This window comes from Manis pentadactyla, chromosome 10 (assembly GCF_030020395.1).
Source record: "Manis pentadactyla isolate mManPen7 chromosome 10, mManPen7.hap1, whole genome shotgun sequence".
Taxonomy (NCBI): Eukaryota; Metazoa; Chordata; class Mammalia; order Pholidota; family Manidae; genus Manis; species Manis pentadactyla.
In genome coordinates this window covers 6,937,695-6,954,572 of record NC_080028.1, presented here as the reverse complement: position 1 = coordinate 6,954,572, position 16,878 = coordinate 6,937,695, and the positions used below count along the sequence as shown (strand labels likewise).

The following is a 16,878-nucleotide window of genomic DNA, read 5'->3' as shown; positions in this document are numbered from 1 at the left end:
CAAACTTGAAGAAAGTTGCCCAAGCCCAGCTGGTATGGCCAGTGTTGGGGGGTTCTGGGTAACTTGCATGTCCCTGAGAAAGCCTGGGTCTGTGGGCAGTGATCAGAGGCCATTGGGAGGGGGTGTGGTGCTCCAGAGACACTCTGGAGGGGTATGTGTGTGTATGGGGGTACTTCCTCTGCTTCCCCACCAGCTGCCTCCCTGGTTCCCTCCCTTCCCACTTCCCTGGTATGGTTCCTTAACCTAGGTGTTCAAGTCCTAATTTTAGAATCTAGCCCACTCTTCTTAGCACCTGTGTTCTTGCCCGTTTTTGCCCTTTTGGGCTCTGGAAGTGTGGTTCTCCCATGACTAGCCCCACCTCTGTTGTTTTCCTATCGTGTTTTGCTGCCAGCTGCGTAGGAGGGGTGGCTGTATCCCTATCGCACATCAGAGACTGAATCTCAGGACTTGAAGGTACAGAAGTGGAGAGAACCGAGACCTGGAGAAGATAAAGTCAGGACAGAATTGCTGGGGAAATGGGTGGCAGTTGTAGCCATTCTTCTGGAGCCATTTACTCCACTGTTGAAATGGAATCAGGAAGTAAAATGATACACTCATGTCTCTGGGCTCTCCAAAAACATTCACCCTCAACTCATCTTGGCTTCTTTGGGCTGGTTCTTTAGCCCGTTGGATGGCCATCGCTTCAGCAAGGGATGGAGGGCCTCAGGGAGAAAGGGGTATGATTTGTTCTGGTAACACATAAGAAACACCAGCTGGATGCCTGTTGTACCCAGGAAACACCAGTCAGGCCATCCTTGGGGCTGGAAGGGCAGGGAATGACCTGTTTGGTACTGCTGTGATCCCAGTGCTCTAAGAGGCACTTTACCTCTGCCTCATCTTACGTGAAGGTACAGTTTCCAGGCAAGAAAGCTGAGGTCAAATCCTCAGCTTTACTGAGAAACTGCCCCAGCTCAGCCCTTCTCTGGCTAAAGTAAGTTCTCTGTGTTTCTTTCCCTCAGCCCTTTCCAGAAAATTTGTATACCCACGTGTGCAGTTCTTTTATGTCTGCTGTCCACAACTATGCCCGCCCATTCTGAATTCAGCTCTCAGGGGCTTCCAGCTCCCTTCCCCCCGCTGAGGGTCCCCCAACCTGGGTGCCTGTAACTGGACAGCCATCCTTCCTCCTTGAGTCTGGCAGTAGGGACCCTGCACAACACTGGGCTGAACTAATGAATGGACAGTAGGGGCCCCCGACTACTTGGTTTATAAGCTGGTGGAATGGAGCGGGAAGATCCACTCCGCATTTCAAGTTTCTTTGGAAAAAAAAGTTCTAGTTACGATCCACTAAATGATCTATCCACCTGCAGTTTAAAAGACAACTGACGAAACAGTTGCGTGGAAGGCCGGCCAAGGGCCAGGACCCCGTTTTGCAGACGCGCCCTTTAAGTTAGGCACAGACCCCCCGCAGACTTAGTTTCCTTCAGCCAGGCAGCAGAGCGCCAAGCGCCGGAACAGTTGCGCAGTGTGGGTGAGACGAGCCGCCAACTACCTCAGGCGGACTCGGGGCGAAGCCGGAAGTGAGGTTAGCGGAGCGTCCGTCGCGGCCCACGCTGGTTGGTCGCGAGCGGAGCGGTGGGCGGGGTGGTATTCGGCGGTCTGTGCGCTGCGCTCGTGGGTACTCTTCAGCGCGTTTGCTGGTCGCTCCGTCGGACCCTGGAGTCGCTCTGCACGCCGAGGACGTGGTCGCCCGCTCCTCCGCGCCGCCTGGCCTGGTAGGTGGGGCCGGGGGCGGAGTCCTCCCACTTGCTGGGGCTAGGGGGAGATCGCGGCCCCGGAGGCCTCTTCGTTGGAGAGACTCGCTCGCTCCTCCGGGAGCCCCAAAGGCTCGGGGCAGCAACCCGGGCCACGAGTTCGGGTGAGCTCAGAGTCCGCCACTCTTGCAGGATGGTTTCAGAGTCGAGGGAGAGCTCTGGGGACATACAGGGCGGGGAGCGAGAGTGAGAGTCCAGATTAAGTGGAGTAATGGTACAGAGAGCAGGGTTCGTCCCACGCGCTCTGCCTTTTCGGCTTTCCTTTCTAACTAGTCTTATTCGCTCATTAACGGCTGTCATATCTCCCTGACCACAAGTTCTGCCCTACCTGGTTCTGGTTCCCTTGTGCCTGGAGCGTGACATTGGAAGGTAGGGGGTCCTGGGTGAACTTGGGCTACTACTCCCGTTCTCTAGGCTTCAGGTGTCTGATCTGCATTCTCTGAATGACCTCTGCGGGCTCTCTTTGTCAATAACTGATCAGGGGCAGCTTTGAGGTAGCCTGTGCTTGGTGAGGCTCTTGGCTTAGCCTGGGAATAGCTGAGAGACTTTGGGAAGTCATCTCACTTTTCTGTGCTTTGGTTTCCACATTGGTAAAATTGGGCAGCTGTCACTTGAAGCCTCCTCTGACCACCAACTCTCATCCTTCTGTGCTCGTTTTACAAGTTTATTGGTTGTCTTACCTCTGCTAGACACCATTGTCTCTCTCATTCACTGCTGTATTCCCAGCTGTAGAACAGTGCCTGGTGCCTAAATAGAAACAGGTGTTGCTTATGGTGCTTGTGGTTCCAGAATGAGTGAGTAGTAGCCCTCTTACCCTAAGATTGCCCTGCCTCCCTCCCTCTTCTGATGACAGAAATCAGGGAAGGAAGGAAACTCCAGAAGTTTCACATCCCCACTGGCTGCCTGAGCCTTCCTAACCAGATACCTTTCTGGGAGTCCAGGATAGGAGAAAGTTGAGAAAGAATGTTACTGACCATCCCCACCCTCCCAGGCACAGTTCCTCACCCTGTAGTAGGGAGGTGACTTCCTTATCCCTGTTTTACAGTTGAGAAAGCTCCCTCCTTGCAGTAGGGAAGTGACCTCCTTATCCCTGCAGTAGGGAGGTGACTTCTTTATCCTTGTTTTACAGGTGAGGAAGCTGAGGCTCAGAGAGGCTGAGCAATTTCCCGGGGTCCCACAGTCAGGGTCAGAGCCAGGGCTCCAGCCCAGAGTTCTACACACCAACCTTTGTGCTCTAAGCATCCCTGCATTGCCACCACTTACCTTCCTTCCTTCCTTTACTGTGCCATCATTGTCTGCTGGTCATGGCTCTGGGCTAGGGACTGGGTCTCCTTCACCAAACTGAATCCTTGGTATTGGAGGCAGTGCCATGTTAGTAATTTGCTGTTCACCTGCACTCTCTGTTTATGTAACACCGAGCTCTGGATCTCATCTCCTCTGTAGGGGTTACTCTCTTAGCTCCAGGGTCTTGGATATGGACCTTCTTCAGTTCCTGGCCTGTCTCTTTGTCCTGCTACTGTCTGGGACAGGAGTCACAGGCACTCTCAGGACCTCCCTGGACCCAAGCCTGGAGATCTGTATCCTTTGGAGTTGGAGGTGGGGTTCAGGACCTGTTTCTGAGGGAATATATAATTGAAGTGTCTATGTACCTACAACTGCTTGGATTCCAGGGATGGAGTAGACCCAGGCAATTTGAGTAAAGGGGAAAGGTAAGGTGCTCTAACCAAACCTTGATCAAGACAATTCTCATCTTCAGTTTCCCCATATGTTAAATGGAGAAGGCAAGGCCCATCTCTCAGAGCACAAGGGCTCTGAGGATTGTATGTGTGCCTGGCAGCTTGTGAGGGAGACCTGGTGAGGAATTCAGGTCCTGGCATACTGAGCCACCTACTCTGGGCCAGGCCTTGGGAACCCAAAATGAGTCAGGGCTGTGAGGCATTCACAGGCCTCACCTTGTACTCTGTGATCAGCACTCTAATAGAATATGGGAAGGGGCAGGTCGTAAAAGCTTAGAAACTCAGAGGAAGGGTTGGGGCATCCCAGGCAGAGTGTGCAATGTGAGTAGAAGAATGGAGGTTCTGAGAACAGTGAATGATTGTGGAAGATGGCAGGAAGCCCAAAGGGAAGGGAAGGGAGGACGGGAGCCAGGGCCTGAAGCTTGTATTCAGGCTGTTGGATATGGAATCCTCTTTGAAATGGCGGATTGATACAATGTAGGATGCATATGCTTCTCAAAGAGTTTGTTCCTTTCAAACTCTTTGAGAGGGGCAGGGCAGGGAGGGGAGTCCCAGCCATGGTCATCTATGACCCTTCCAGATACTTGCTGGTCAGGAATGGGCCGTCTGGGTTGGGACCACTGGGTTATCCAGGCAGGGGGTGGGTGTGGGAGCCAGCCCCTTAACCTAATGCTGCACAGACAAGAAGATGTTTGAGGTGAAGAGGCGGGAGCAGCTGTTGGCACTGAAGAACCTGGCACAGATGAACGATATCCACCAGCAGTATAAGATCCTTGATGTCATGCTCAAGGGGCTCTTTAAGGTGTGTGTGGGCAGGGACAGCTTATGACAGGGCCAGGCCCTGATCTGGGTACTGATAGATAGGTAGAATTCCCTGGGGATGGTGTTCAATGAGAGGGGAACTGCATGCACAAAAGATTTGAAGTAGGGTTAAAGTAAGTGGGGCCATCTCTGAAGGGCTCTGCAAAGCCACTCAGCCCAAGTGGGTTCCCTCAGGTGCTGGAAGACTCCCGGACAGTGCTCATTGCCTCAGACGTGCTCCCAGATGGGCCCTTTCCCCAGGATGAGAAATTGAAGGATGGTATGGTCTTCCCAACCTCGCCCTCTATTCCTCCCAACCATCTTAATCTTCTCTAGCTACTGCTTCCCTCCGGTTCTTGTCACCCTTTTTCTTTTCTTTCTGAAAGTATCCTCTTGTGGCGCCTTCAGAGTGGTCTCCTTGGGTGTATGGGCACTTAATCTATGTTTCTCTGAATATTTCTGGGCCCTAGAGCCACTTTCTGTGCCCCTGATGCAGATGTATTCCTTCATGCTGTCCTGTGTTTGGGGCAGGGGAACCAGCAAGGAGCCTCTGCCCACTACCACTCCAGGACCCTTGTCTTTTTCACCACCTGACCCTTCTGGTGGAGAAGACAAGGGTTGTTCCATTTGCAGGAGAAAAACCTGAGGCCCGTTGAAGTGCCTGGGAGTCTGGGTGGGTACCAGTGCTCTTCACTATTGCTCCAAAAGCCTGAACCCCCTTAAGTCCTTTTTGAGACAAGGTGGGAAAAACATAGGTAAATAAGATGGAAGAATGTTCTGTGTGCCTTCATCCCTTCAAAGAATTTCTTGCAGTGGCAATCGCCCCCCCCATTAACTGGTTATATTCTAACAATAAAGTTTGCTAGATAACACTGTCAGAGAAAGTAAGGAAGTAGCCCTTACATACTGAATGGTGGATACAAATGTCATCTCTAAATCTCCCCTGTAACTCTTGTGGAAGGTACCATGACCTCCATTTTCCAGATAAAAGAGGACAAGTGGTTTGCCCTGGCTCTTACCTGTAGGCCAAGCTAACTCCTGAGTTCTTTGAGGTTCAGGATTGTTCTGAAGCCCAGGGGTACCTGCTCTAATTGACTCAGACCCAGCCTGGCATATCTTTGGAGGAGCCCGCTTACCTCTTTGTGTGGTGTGGCCAGTGTGGGTGAGGGTTGCGTGGGCCTTCTCTGCAGGGGTGGCTCAAGCAAGGGCTGCCACTAAGGCTGGGTATGCAGTTATTTTTCATGCTAGCCTATTCTTCGTGGGTCAGAGGGATCTGTCACCATAATGGACACACTAACTAAATTTAGTCTAAACTGACCTAATGACCAGAGGAAGGACGTTAGCGGGAAAACTGTTGAAATTCAAGTAAGGTCTATAGATCAGTATCTGTGTTAATGTCCTGGTTTGTATAGTTGTATGATGGTTATGTAAGATAATAGCATTAGAGGAAGCTGAGTGAAGGAATTTTATGATGCATTATGGAAGTCTAAAATTATTTCAAAATAAGAACTTCAGAAACATTTAAAATAAAATTGGAGAGATATTTTTAAAAAAACAAAACAAACTCTAATATGTTCCTTGGCCTTTCTAACAGACCTGACCTTTCACAGGCACTGTAGTTGGGTTAACACCAGGGCCTGCCCCTGGACATATGGATACCAAGCTGGGAGAGTCGGACCCAACCAAGCCTCATGTGATGCATATGGCTTCATGTGCAGAATGACATCACCTCTCTGATTCCCTTAACAAATGAGTCTTCTAACCATGAGTTACAGGGGAAAGCATGGCCCTTGGAGTCAGACAGAACTGGGTTTGTGGCCCAGATTCAGCATTCATTAGCCATCTGAGCCTCAGTTTTCCATCTGTGGTATGGGAACAGCAGCCACATCTTCCTCTAGAGGCGGTTTTGTGGATTAAGTGATCTGGTGGCTGTGAAGGCCTTAGCATGCACTGCGCATGTGGTCAGCACCTGTGTATAGGAGACACTGTTTCCTTCTCTCATTAGAGGGCTTGCCTCTGTTCTCTGGAGGGTTCCTGGGACTGGCCAGGTGGGCAGTAGGAAGGCATCTTCCCTGGCCTCTCATCAGGGTCCTCTTGGCAGCTTTCTCCCAAGTGGTGGAGAACACGGCCTTCTTCGGTGATGTGGTGCTGCGCTTCCCGAAGATCGTACATCACTACTTTGACCAAAACTCCAACTGGAACCTTCTCATACGCTGGGGCATCAGCTTCTGCAACCAATCGGGCGTCTTTGACCAGGGGCCCTACTCGCCCATCCTTGGCCTGGTAAGGACTGGGGTGGAGGAGGCCCAGGAGCCCTCTGTTTGGTGGTGCTCTGTGAACCTTCAGTTGGGCCTGAATGTCAGCCCTTGGCCATGTTTTCTATGATAAGCCTCAAGCTTCCTTGAGGGGCCATATCAAGGGGTCTTCTGCTGACCTGGGTCTCTAAAGGCAATCCCTTGGCCCACATCTGCCTAAGCCTCTGGTCTGGGTCCTAATATGGAGGGAGTGGCCTGCGGGTGAGCTGGAAGCAGGAGAAGGCGGAGGATGACTAGCTTTTCCTCATCTGCAGATGGCCCAGGAGCTTGGGATCAGCGAGAAAGACTCTGACTTCCAGAATCCATTTAAAGTAGACCACGCAGAGGTGAGGTTTTGGGGGCCTGTGGCCATGTCTGCTCTGCCCCCACTGGGCCATGGGAGGCCAGATCCTGCAGGGGCTGGGTCACCTAGGGTGGAATGTGAGGGCTTTGTACTTGAACCCAGATATTCCTGGGTCTGGGTTCAGGTACCATCACATTCACTAGTGCCTTTGGGCAAGCTACTGCTCCTGTCTTAGGCTGAGGCTCCCTGTCCATGTGGTGTGGGCTCTAGCTATGGTGGGCTGTCGGAGGCTGTGACCACACTCATCCCAGTGCCCAAGAGACACCCCAAATCAGGTGAATGTCAGGGGAGCCAGGCTATGCTTCTCTGCTCTTGAGCCTCTAAGCAGTCAGCCAGGCCTCTGTCCTGCATTCCTATACATGCTGTCATCCTAGGGGGCTGAGTTGGGCTCTGAGGGCTGGTGGCTGCAGGGTAGGATGACAGATGGGGACACATATAGTAAAGGGGAGGAGGGGATTAGAGGCGGCAGGGCAGGGCCAAAGGGTCAGGAAGGAAAACTGGAGTACTGGACTTATCAAATCACAGGTTCTCCCCTGGTGTAGGGAGGGGCATCAGGGTCTGTGAGGGACCTAGGAGTTTACCCTGCTTGCGGGCTGTCAAGCTAACCTACTGTTTCATGAATGCTGATAGGTCAGAGGCATCATAGTTTATAACAGCAGAAATGGTATCCAGACTCTTGTCCTGGTCTTGTGGGTGCCCCTTGTTCCCCAGGTCCCATGGGGTAACATAGGGGCCCAGGGATGCTGTGCATGCAGTTTGCATCAAGCCAAGGAACCCCAAGCTGGGAAAGTTTCCTGCCTTTATAGTGAGCAAAAGCAAACCTGCTCACTGGGGGCAGACATCCCTTCATCCTTCCAGGTTGCCCCCTGCCTGAGAAATGGCCCAAGTACAGAGCGGTCAGGGCTTTGCATTCTTGGTGTACCAGTGAGTGTGCAGGGAGAGGTGCAGGGCCAAGACCAACTGTCTGCCCCTGAGCCCTACATGTCTTGGCTTAACTCAAATCTCTATGTGAATGTGCTGTTGAGTCTGGTTAATCCAATCAGTAGAGGCTAGGACCAAATTTGTTCAATTTGTTTCATACTGCATTTGCTTAAGGCTGCCGTAACAGGACTCTAAGCAGCACGATGAGGCCAACCTGCAGTACTGTCTCGTCCATATGCTCCTGTCCCTAGACAGAGCCAGCTGTGTCAAGTCCAGAGGTCTTATATTAGACTATTGGAATGTGGCATAAGGCCAATCTGTTACACATTACTACCCACACAGGAGTTTAGGCTGACCTGCCATCTTTGACGTCATTGCCAGTGATTAAGGGGACAGTGTGTCCCCTCATCCCCAGTGTAGATACGTTGCATGGCCCACTGTCTCCCGCATATTACCACTTGATTTGGGTCACCATCATGTTTGCCTGAGCCCTGAGGGCAATGTTACCACGGAGTTGCCACCTCAGTTACCCTACCTGCCATAACCCAAGGCCTCTCAGGTCTCAGGAGAAGCAGATGGGTTTGTATCTGTCAGATTGAAACAAGGTTGTAAGGGCCTGCGTGTCTGCACAGGGTCACCGTGGGAGCTGCCTTTGATGGCATCCTGCAGAGCCAAATAGTTCAGTACTGACCGTGTCCATGTGAGTTTTTCTTAACACGTGGCTGAGAATAACACATCCAAGAGCTGGTCAGATTGTCCACTGCAGCTGCCACTTGGTTGGGGCAGACTCTGTGATTGTTTGCCAAGTGGCAGTGCTGAATCTAAGGGACAAAGATTTAATTGTTCCCTGAATATCCAAGGATCTAAGGCGTTCCCTCCTCAGATGCCAGGATTATTTCTACAAAATTGGTGTGTCACATCCTGTGACCGAGGATTTCACTTTTTCTCCAATCATCACCTACACCTTTTATCCAGAAAAGGGTCAGATGTGAATGGGACAAGGGCATTTTTTAAAAATTAAGGTATCATTGATAAACAATCTTAAGAAGGTTTCATATGAACAACATTGTGGTTTCAACATTCACCCATATTATCAAGTCCCCCCCATTGTAGTCACTGTCCATCAACATAGTAAGATGCTATAGAGTCATGACTTGTCTTTGTGCTGTGCTTTCCTTCCCTGTGACCACCCTATGTTGTGATTTCTAATTATAGTGCTCCTTAATCCCCTTCCACCCACCCTCCCCACCCCCTCCCCTTTGGTAACCACTAGTCCCTTCTTGGAGTCTGTGAGTCTGCTGCTGTTTTGTTCCTTCAGTTTTGCTTTGTTGTTACATTCCACAAATGAATGAAATCATTTGGCACTGGGGCAAGGACATTTTTACAAAATTTTCACACACACTGTATCTCCTGTCTTGTCCCTCATGGGCCTCTGTAGGGATACTTGGCAAGGAGCATACTCAACTGAGTGGTTATTATCCTAATGATCTCAGGCCATACAGTTCCAACCAGGGACTGTAGGTAGTCAAACCAGAAATACAGAAGTACTACTTTGTGCCTGTCTGTGTTGGAGGGTATGTTGACATCTAGTACAATGATGCATTTAGACGACAATGCCAGTCAACTGGCAGTGTAGACCTGGTCAGCATTTTGATTCTGGCTGGTCTCATCAAAGAATGGGCCTTACTATGGGCATCTAAATGAGTGACTCAGACTGTTCAGTTGTCAACCACAATTTGTTTCCATAGTTTATGGCTCCAAGGAGAGATGGCTGTCTTTGATCTGCCAGTCTCTAATCTTCCGAGTGATGGACCAGATAGCTAGGACACTGGCAACAGGAAGACTGTAACATGCCTAGTTGTTAGAGTATCATCTAGGCAAGGGTGACAGCTTTTAAGTCATACCATTGTCTGACTCGTCTTATGGCAATTAGCCTTCTAGCACTGTCACTGGGGCTGGATGGCTGCTGCTACCCATAGATGCCTGCATCGAGAGTCCCCAAGATCACCCCCAGATTTGATGATTCATTAGGAGGACTCACAGCTATGATTTATTACAGCAAAAGAATGCAGAGAAAAATCAGCAAAGGGAGAGGCATGTGGGATGCAATCCAGGGGATAACCAGGCAGAAGCTTCCTAGCTCAGTGGGATCACACAGGACACACTTAACTCCCCCAGCAATAGGTTGTAACGACACATGTGAAAAGTTGTCTATCAGAGAAGCTTGTTAAAGACTCAGTGCCTAGGGGTTTTACTGGGGGTGCTGGTTGGTCATGTAGGCACCCTCTGCCTAAGGCAAACCAAAATTCCATATGACCTGAAGGAGAGCAGGTGTTCAGCATAAACCACATCGTTGGCACAGTTCAGGTAGAGTGAGCCACTCATCAACTAGGATGGTGATTACCTCCCCAGAATCCTAGTTCCCAGATGCCAGCCAAGGACCATCCTTGGAAGTAGGCCTTTCCAAGGACAGGGGTCAGGCTATGTCAACTTTTCTGCAGAGCACTGTTAGCTCCTAATTTAGATGAACGATGAACAATCAGTGGACCAGGCTTGAGAATTTAGGGGAATATCTGGACTGAGGGACTTGTTGAGCCAGTGGCCTGCTTCAGACATGGTTTTCACCACTAGGGTAGCTGCTACCTCCTAATGTAAAACCAAGACAACACATTCCCCAAGGCTGCTTGCTGCAGTCACAACCTTGTTGAGTGGCCCAGGTAGGAAAGTCAGGGCTGGGTTCTTGGTGTGCCCAGCAAGAATGTACAGGGATGCTCAAGGCCAGGGCAGATTGCCTTTCCCAGTGGGATGCCCACAGAGATGCTTTATTGCTGTGATACTGGCTCTCCTTGCCCTGTAGGTCATGAATGCCTTTCACACAGGAGGAGGGTGAAAGTGTGGGCCATTGAGAATGGGCATCAGGTCAGATAGAGTTTAGCTTTGTAATGTGCTCTGAATGGATATAACCATAGCAGCTGCACACTTTCCTTCTCCTTGGCTGGGGCAGTCCCAAAATTCTACTCACTTTTAGGTATCCAGCGTGGACCAGACCACCAGCAGCAGCCCAGGTTTGCTGAGCTCCCCTCATGTACCCCCTCCATCCCAGTGAGTGTTCTGGGAGTCCTCTCCTACTTCTTATGTACCCATCACTAGGAGCCATATCAGTCTGTATGCTGGCCACTGTCCAGCCCAGAGGGAGCTGGCTGCCTCTCTGCTCTCAGATGCTCATAATCTGTTGGGGAAGGCAGCAGGGAAACAGTTCCAATCCAGAGTGATCACTAGCAATGGAAGACAGAAGTGTGGTGAGCTGTGGGACCTCGAGAGGGAGCCTGACTCTGCTTCAGCAGGTAGGTGGTAGAGGAGGCCATGGGATAAGAGCTGCCGGGAGGACCAGCTAGGGGGAGACCTTGGGGCAGAGGAACTAGTTTGCACAAAGGCTCAGAGGCATAGCACATGCATTCATTCAGCGTTAAGTTAGCATCCACTGATTCCCAGCCACTAGAGGAGCAGAGGGTATAGCTGCTATTTCATGTGACTTGGACACACAAGTTCTTACTGAAAGGACCTGATGGAGGGGAGGGAGCCAGTCATGTTTCTGGGGGAAGAACATTCCAAGCAGAAGGAGGGGCAAGTGGAAAGGCCCTGAGTTGGAAGCATGTTTGGAGAGGTAGAGAGTGCGAGGAGATGAGGTCAAGAGTTGTAGGCCAGATCACAGACCCGTGGGGGTTTTCTCAGGGGCTTTGGCATTTACTGTCATAAGGAGAGCAGGGTGATGGGCCCTGACCTGCCCCTTTAAAGGATTAGCCTGGCTGTTGTGTGGAGAATAGTCTGGGGGACCAGGGCCGATACAGGAGGCTGCTGTGCTTGTCCACTGAGTTGCTGGTGGTGGCTTGAGCCAGGATGACAATAGCAGAGCTGGTGGAATGGTGAGATTCTGTTTTGAAGGTGGAGCCAGTAAGATTTGCTAGGGTGCAGATGTAGAGTGAGAGAGCTGCATTGAGGATAACTGGCAGATTTTTGACCTGAGCATGTAGCAGAATGGGGCTGCACTTCCTCAAATGGGCAGACTGTGGTGGGACCAGGTTGAGGGCTTGTTGAGTGGCCCAGGTGAATCAGTGTTTCTGGACCTGGTAAGCATCTGAATGGAAGTGTGAAGAAGGCAATTGGATATGTGGCTCCAGATTTCAGGGGAGAGGTTGCAGCTGGAGCTACAAAGGTGAGGATCTTGCCAATGAAGAAACTATTGAGAGCTGTGAGACAGGTGTCCCATCACCCCACGGAAGGTGGGGGTCAGGGCAGATGAGCAGTGGTCTGAGGACTGAAGCCTGGGGCGTACCTCCAGTTAGAGAGCAAAGAACCCCAAAAGGGAACAGTCATTGTGATAGTAGCAAAGCCAAGAGAGAATCATTTCCCAGAGGACACATGAGAGTTATAGGAAGGAGGGAGTGATCAGTCTGTCCGCCGCTGCTGGAAGGTCAAGGAAGGTGAGACCTGAGAATTGGCGAGTGAGCTTAGCAACGTGGAGACAGGCCATTAGAGATCTTCCTAAAGGCTGTTTCAGTAGAGTGGTGGGGACAAAAGATTGGATTTCAAGAGAACGACAAGAAAAGAAGTGGACACAGCAATACAAACAATCTTCTTTAAAGAATTTTGTTTTTAATGGGCGCAGGCCAATGGGAGAATAGTTGGAGGGCTTGTGAGTTCCAGGGGACGTTTTAGTCGGAAAGGAGAGACTGGCTTGTCCCATTACAGCGTAAGAACTGATGGTACAGGAGAGTTGCTGGAGCCTCATCCTTGAAGAATGGAGGTGGAGAGATGACCTGGCGTCCAGGGCAAGGGTCAGCCTTGCCTAGAAGAGCAGCTTGGGCTTGAAGCAAATGGGTTGCCAGGTGTTGTGGTGGGAGCTTGTGGAAGTCGGCTTCTGAGTGCTTGCATTCTCTGAAATGGGAAGCAAGGTCATGGGCTGCAGTGAGGAGGGGAAGGGTGTTGAGGCTCAGGAGAGTGGGCAGAACAGGGAAATGCCCTGGATTGCCAGGCAGCACCCAGGGCCCGCTTGAGGTTAGCATCAGGAATTTAAAGTAGTCATTAGCCAGGCCTAGAGGGGAAGGGATCTGGGAAAGGGAGAGGCAGTTTCTCTTTTGACCCTACTAGCTTTGGGCTCCCCTGGTGAGGTTGAGCCACCTGAGGCCAGAGAGGCCAGGGTCTCTTGACTTGTCCTTCCCTGGCTAGAGCCAGAGAATGTGGGGTCCTCTATGGCCTGAGGGGTCTCACAGCTCCTCACTCCTCCCAGGGGGATCAGAATAACTGATAGGGATAGGACATAGAATGTGAGGACAGGGAGGTGGGAGGCCTGAGGGCTAGTCCCAGTTGGGCCTCCCACTTGCTGTGCGACTTGAGTATGTCACTTACCCTCTCTGGACCACATTTCTCTGATTTCATCCCATCTTCCAGGATCGTGGTTCAATCTAATATGGTAGATAACTCCACAAGGTGGAGCTCCTCGTTTGTTTTTAATATCTACCTTGATAAAACATTTGTCAAATTGGCCCTAGGAACAAATAAAGTGGGCATATTTCTCAGCATAGTTACCTGAGTTTTGGGTACTGTTGTATTTCATACTTTAACATGATTCATTCATTTATTTAAAAACTGCATACTGAATGCCATCTACAGGCCCTGTGCTGGGGGCTAATGGCACAGTGGGCAACACCTGACACGATCCTCCTGCCCCAATGGAGAGTGCTGTCCAGTGGGGGTGACAGGCATGAAGCAGGTGGTTGCAAGGGAGAAGCGCTGAGAAGGAAAGGAAAGAGGAAGAGGCAGCACCAGCCAGGAGTCAGGGCAGTCCCTGAGGGCCTCGACAGCTCAGGGGGGGGCAGTGTGGTAAAGGAGCATTGAGGGCCGCAGCCCATTTGGAGGCCGGGCCGTGGGAACAGGGAATCCAAGAACCAGAAGGCATGGGAGCCCAAAGGTGGGCAGGTAGATCTGCAGATGAAGCAGTGGGAGTGTCCTGAGAGCAGTGCAGTCAGGGAGGGCTTACACAGGAGTGTGATGGGTCAGGTGTGCATTTTGAAAAGCTGTAACTGCAGTGAAGAGAATGGTGGAGTGGGACCCAAAGTGGATGTAGAGAGCTCTTGGGAGAGGTGGTGGTGGTGACAGGAGTGGCAGTGGGGGAGACGAGGGATGTAAATGGAGGGATTGAGAGAGACTCAGGTTAACGTGAGCTAGGCTGGGGCAATAGACTCAGTGTGGAGGAAGAGGGTGGAGGCAGGGGCTCCTCAGTCGCTACCCTACTTGCCCAGACTTGAGGTGTGGGGCAGTGCTGTTCATGACGACAGTGGCCCTGGCAGGGGACTGGGTTTGGGGGAGATGGAGCCATTCCAACTTTGGAGCACATTAGGGACATTCTAGTGGAGGTGTCAGGCATTTAGATGGGGAGATGCAGATTTGAGAGGTAACTGACCATATGAGGCTAACGGAAGCCTTGAGTTGAGATGACTGGTCTAGAGAGCAGAGGGGGAAGAGTAAACGGTGTGGGGAATGCAGTTGAAGAACTCCCCGAACAAAGTCCTGGTCCTCATCCTCCTCCCACCTGGCTCGACCTGTGTTCCCGACTCCTCACCGGGCACCTCTGTCTACCTGCTATAGAAACCACGAGCTGGGCACCATCATCTGCTCTTCTGCCTCCCGCCTCTTTTTCAGGGTCTGCCAGTCAACCCTGATCCACCTGCTTCCTGTGCACTGCCTTGCCTAGACGCAGCAGCATGCCTGCTGACTCTGCCCTCCTCCCAGGGGTAGTGATCAGGGCTTCCGGGGCTCGGTTGTCCTGGTCACTCTGCCCCTCACCCTGGGAGGAGTCTGTTTATTGTTTGTCAGATGCCCCATGCAATTTCACACCTTAGCACCTGTACCTTTGCCTGGAATGTCCTCTTTCTTCACCCCACTTGCCTGACAAGTGTCTGCTTATCTTTCCAAACCCACTCAGCAGTCTTCTCAAAGCCCATTGAACTATCTCTGCATGTGGGCTCCAAGGAAAGGGCGTGTCTAAGCAGCCTCCCTGGTCCCGAACCTGCAGCAGCCTAGCACAGAGCGAACTCTTCTCTGCTGGCAGACTAACCAAAGCACTCTGCTCTCCCTCAGTTCCTTTCCAGCACCGACCCTTTCCAGAAGGCCCTGAGGGAAGAGGAAAAACGCCGGAAGAAGGAGGAGAAGCGGAAAGAGATCAGAAAAGGCCCCCGGATCTCGAGATCCCAGTCTGAGTTATAACCCTGGAGCAGCCCAGGACTCCAGGGGCCAGGAGGCAGCGTTACGGCTGAGGTGCCGTGAGAGCCTGCCCCTGTGAGGGGGAGCCGTGCCTGCCATGCCCCTGGAGCAGCCGAGGGGCCTTTAGAGGATGCTGCGCTGCAGACCGTGGAGATGCGGGGGAGGCAGGAGGGGTCCTGGGATGGACCCTCCCAGGGGTTAGGACTGCTGGCTGGCGGTTAGGATTGCCTTCATGGGAAGACAGCAGAACCAAGCTCTCAACCGTGTGTGGAGTGCTTTGCCTGCTGCTGGCCTGGCTGTGTCCCTGAGCTGCCCGGCACAGGTCCCAGCCCTCTGCAGAGACACAATAAAAGCCAGCAAACCCTCTGGCTAACGGAGGCTGGTTTGGACCCCAAAGAGGTATGAACCCCTCCAAAGGACAGGTGTGGAGGGCCCTGGGTGGGGGAACCAGAGGCCTTCAGAGATGTAGAGACCACCTTAGAGGATGTTTCCTCCTCATCAGTAGGAGCCCCAGGCCCTCGTGGGGCAGCAAAGCATCGGCTTGACTTAGGCTTTGCTTCTGAGCATTGTCCTTCATGGAGGACCAGTGTTGGGAAAGGACCAAAAGTGTCCTGGGAAGGTGTTTAGTCTAAGATGACCTTGGAGCAAAATGGTCTTTGTCCTCAGATACCTGGGGACAGGCATAGGGAACAGTCAACTTGTCCTCCCAGGCAATGCTGGGAGACCCTTGGTCCGTGGGTAGGAGCTGCTGGGGGACAGGCCACAGCTCTGTAGGAGGCTGTGCTTTGTAATGGCAGGGCTGCCACGAACTTGATTGGTTAGACAGCAAGCTCCTTATCTCAGGAGGCATGCAAGCAGATGCCAGTGGCTACAGGGCAGGGAAGCTGCAGAAGGAATGAGGCCCAGAGGGGACCGCTGCCCCTCAGTCTTGCTCTTCCCAGGCAGAGGAGGAAGAAGCTCTGGCGGGAATTCTAGCTGGTGGGTCTTTTTGACCCAGCCAAGCCAAGTCTGCCTCTTAATTAAAAGGGGAAAGACGCATGACCATCCATAGAAACCCCAATTCCCCACTACTGACAGAGCCCAAAGGAGACCTGAGTCTTGTCTCAGCCCATCACACTTGCTAAATGACTCTGGCCCAGCCCTCCCTATGCTGCGGTTTCATTGGCAAAATGAACTTGATAATGTCTGAACCTCCTGGCAGCCCTAAACTTCTTTGAAGCTGAGGTTAACTTCTGAGTGACAGGTTCCCTTCTCTGATGGTTCTTCATTCATCCCATAGATTTGTGAGCACCTACTGTATGCATGGTCCAAGAGAGGGGCCCATTCTTAACCTATTTTTTATCTCTGCCTCATCTGGCCTCTCCATCGTCCTAAGCAATTCCTTCTACACCTTTGACCTCTCCATTTTGGTTGACACTTTCCTCCCCACCCCTAATATGGACCCAACTGTTCCCATTTGACACTTTCAAAGGAGCAAGTAGCCACTCTGCTCTGCCCCCTCTTCCTTTGCTGCCATTGTTGATGGTTGTGGGTACTTGTCCCCAGAGGTCCACCTTGAGTCTTACTGCAGGCAGAGCCTGCCCACCTCCCCATCAGGAGCTGTAAAGGAGGCCCTCGCTTGTCCAGCTTCCTTGTACCTAGGATTCAGTTCTGTGACTGAAGCACTCCATCAACCAGATGCACCAGCCAGAGTGGAAAGCCATGGCTGCAGC

At 51.8% G+C, this 16,878-nt stretch overlaps 2 protein-coding genes across 3 annotated transcripts in view; both read left to right on the top strand.

Annotated features, from left to right (window-relative positions):
• The window catches only part of MEI1 (meiotic double-stranded break formation protein 1), an 87,869-nt gene extending 86,406 nt beyond the window's left edge, over nt 1-1,463 (top strand). The window contains exon 31 of the mRNA XM_036931495.2: nt 392-1,463. Coding sequence (XP_036787390.2) covers nt 392-437 — 46 coding nt within the window. The 3' untranslated portion in view covers nt 438-1,463. The remainder of the gene's footprint in view (nt 1-391) is intronic.
• A 141-nt stretch (nt 1,464-1,604) lies between these two features.
• CCDC134 (coiled-coil domain containing 134) lies at nt 1,605-15,534 on the top strand. Of its 2 annotated transcripts, none has more exons than XM_036931409.2 (7): nt 1,605-1,751; nt 3,234-3,367; nt 4,207-4,328; nt 4,523-4,607; nt 6,429-6,610; nt 6,897-6,968; nt 15,044-15,534. In XM_036931409.2, the coding sequence occupies exons 2-7, from the start codon at nt 3,265-3,267 to the stop codon at nt 15,167-15,169; spliced, it is 690 nt and encodes a 229-aa protein (XP_036787304.1). In that variant the 5' UTR covers nt 1,605-1,751; nt 3,234-3,264; the 3' UTR covers nt 15,170-15,534. The 2 variants fall into 2 exon arrangements, with proteins under 2 accessions (XP_036787304.1, XP_057342316.1); XM_057486333.1 differs by lacking the exon at nt 1,605-1,751 and adding an exon at nt 1,804-1,894.
• Nucleotides 15,535-16,878: the final 1,344 nt, after the last annotated feature.

Coding starts and splice junctions, on each gene's coding strand:
- CCDC134 (XM_036931409.2), top strand. CDS start 3,265: ATGGACCTTCTTCAGTTCCTGGCCTGTCTCTTTGTCCTGCTACTGTCT. Junction 3,368..4,206: donor GGACCCAAGCCTGGAGATCT/GTATCCTTTGGA, acceptor AATGCTGCACAG/ACAAGAAGATGTTTGAGGTG. Junction 6,611..6,896: donor ACTCGCCCATCCTTGGCCTG/GTAAGGACTGGG, acceptor CCTCATCTGCAG/ATGGCCCAGGAGCTTGGGAT.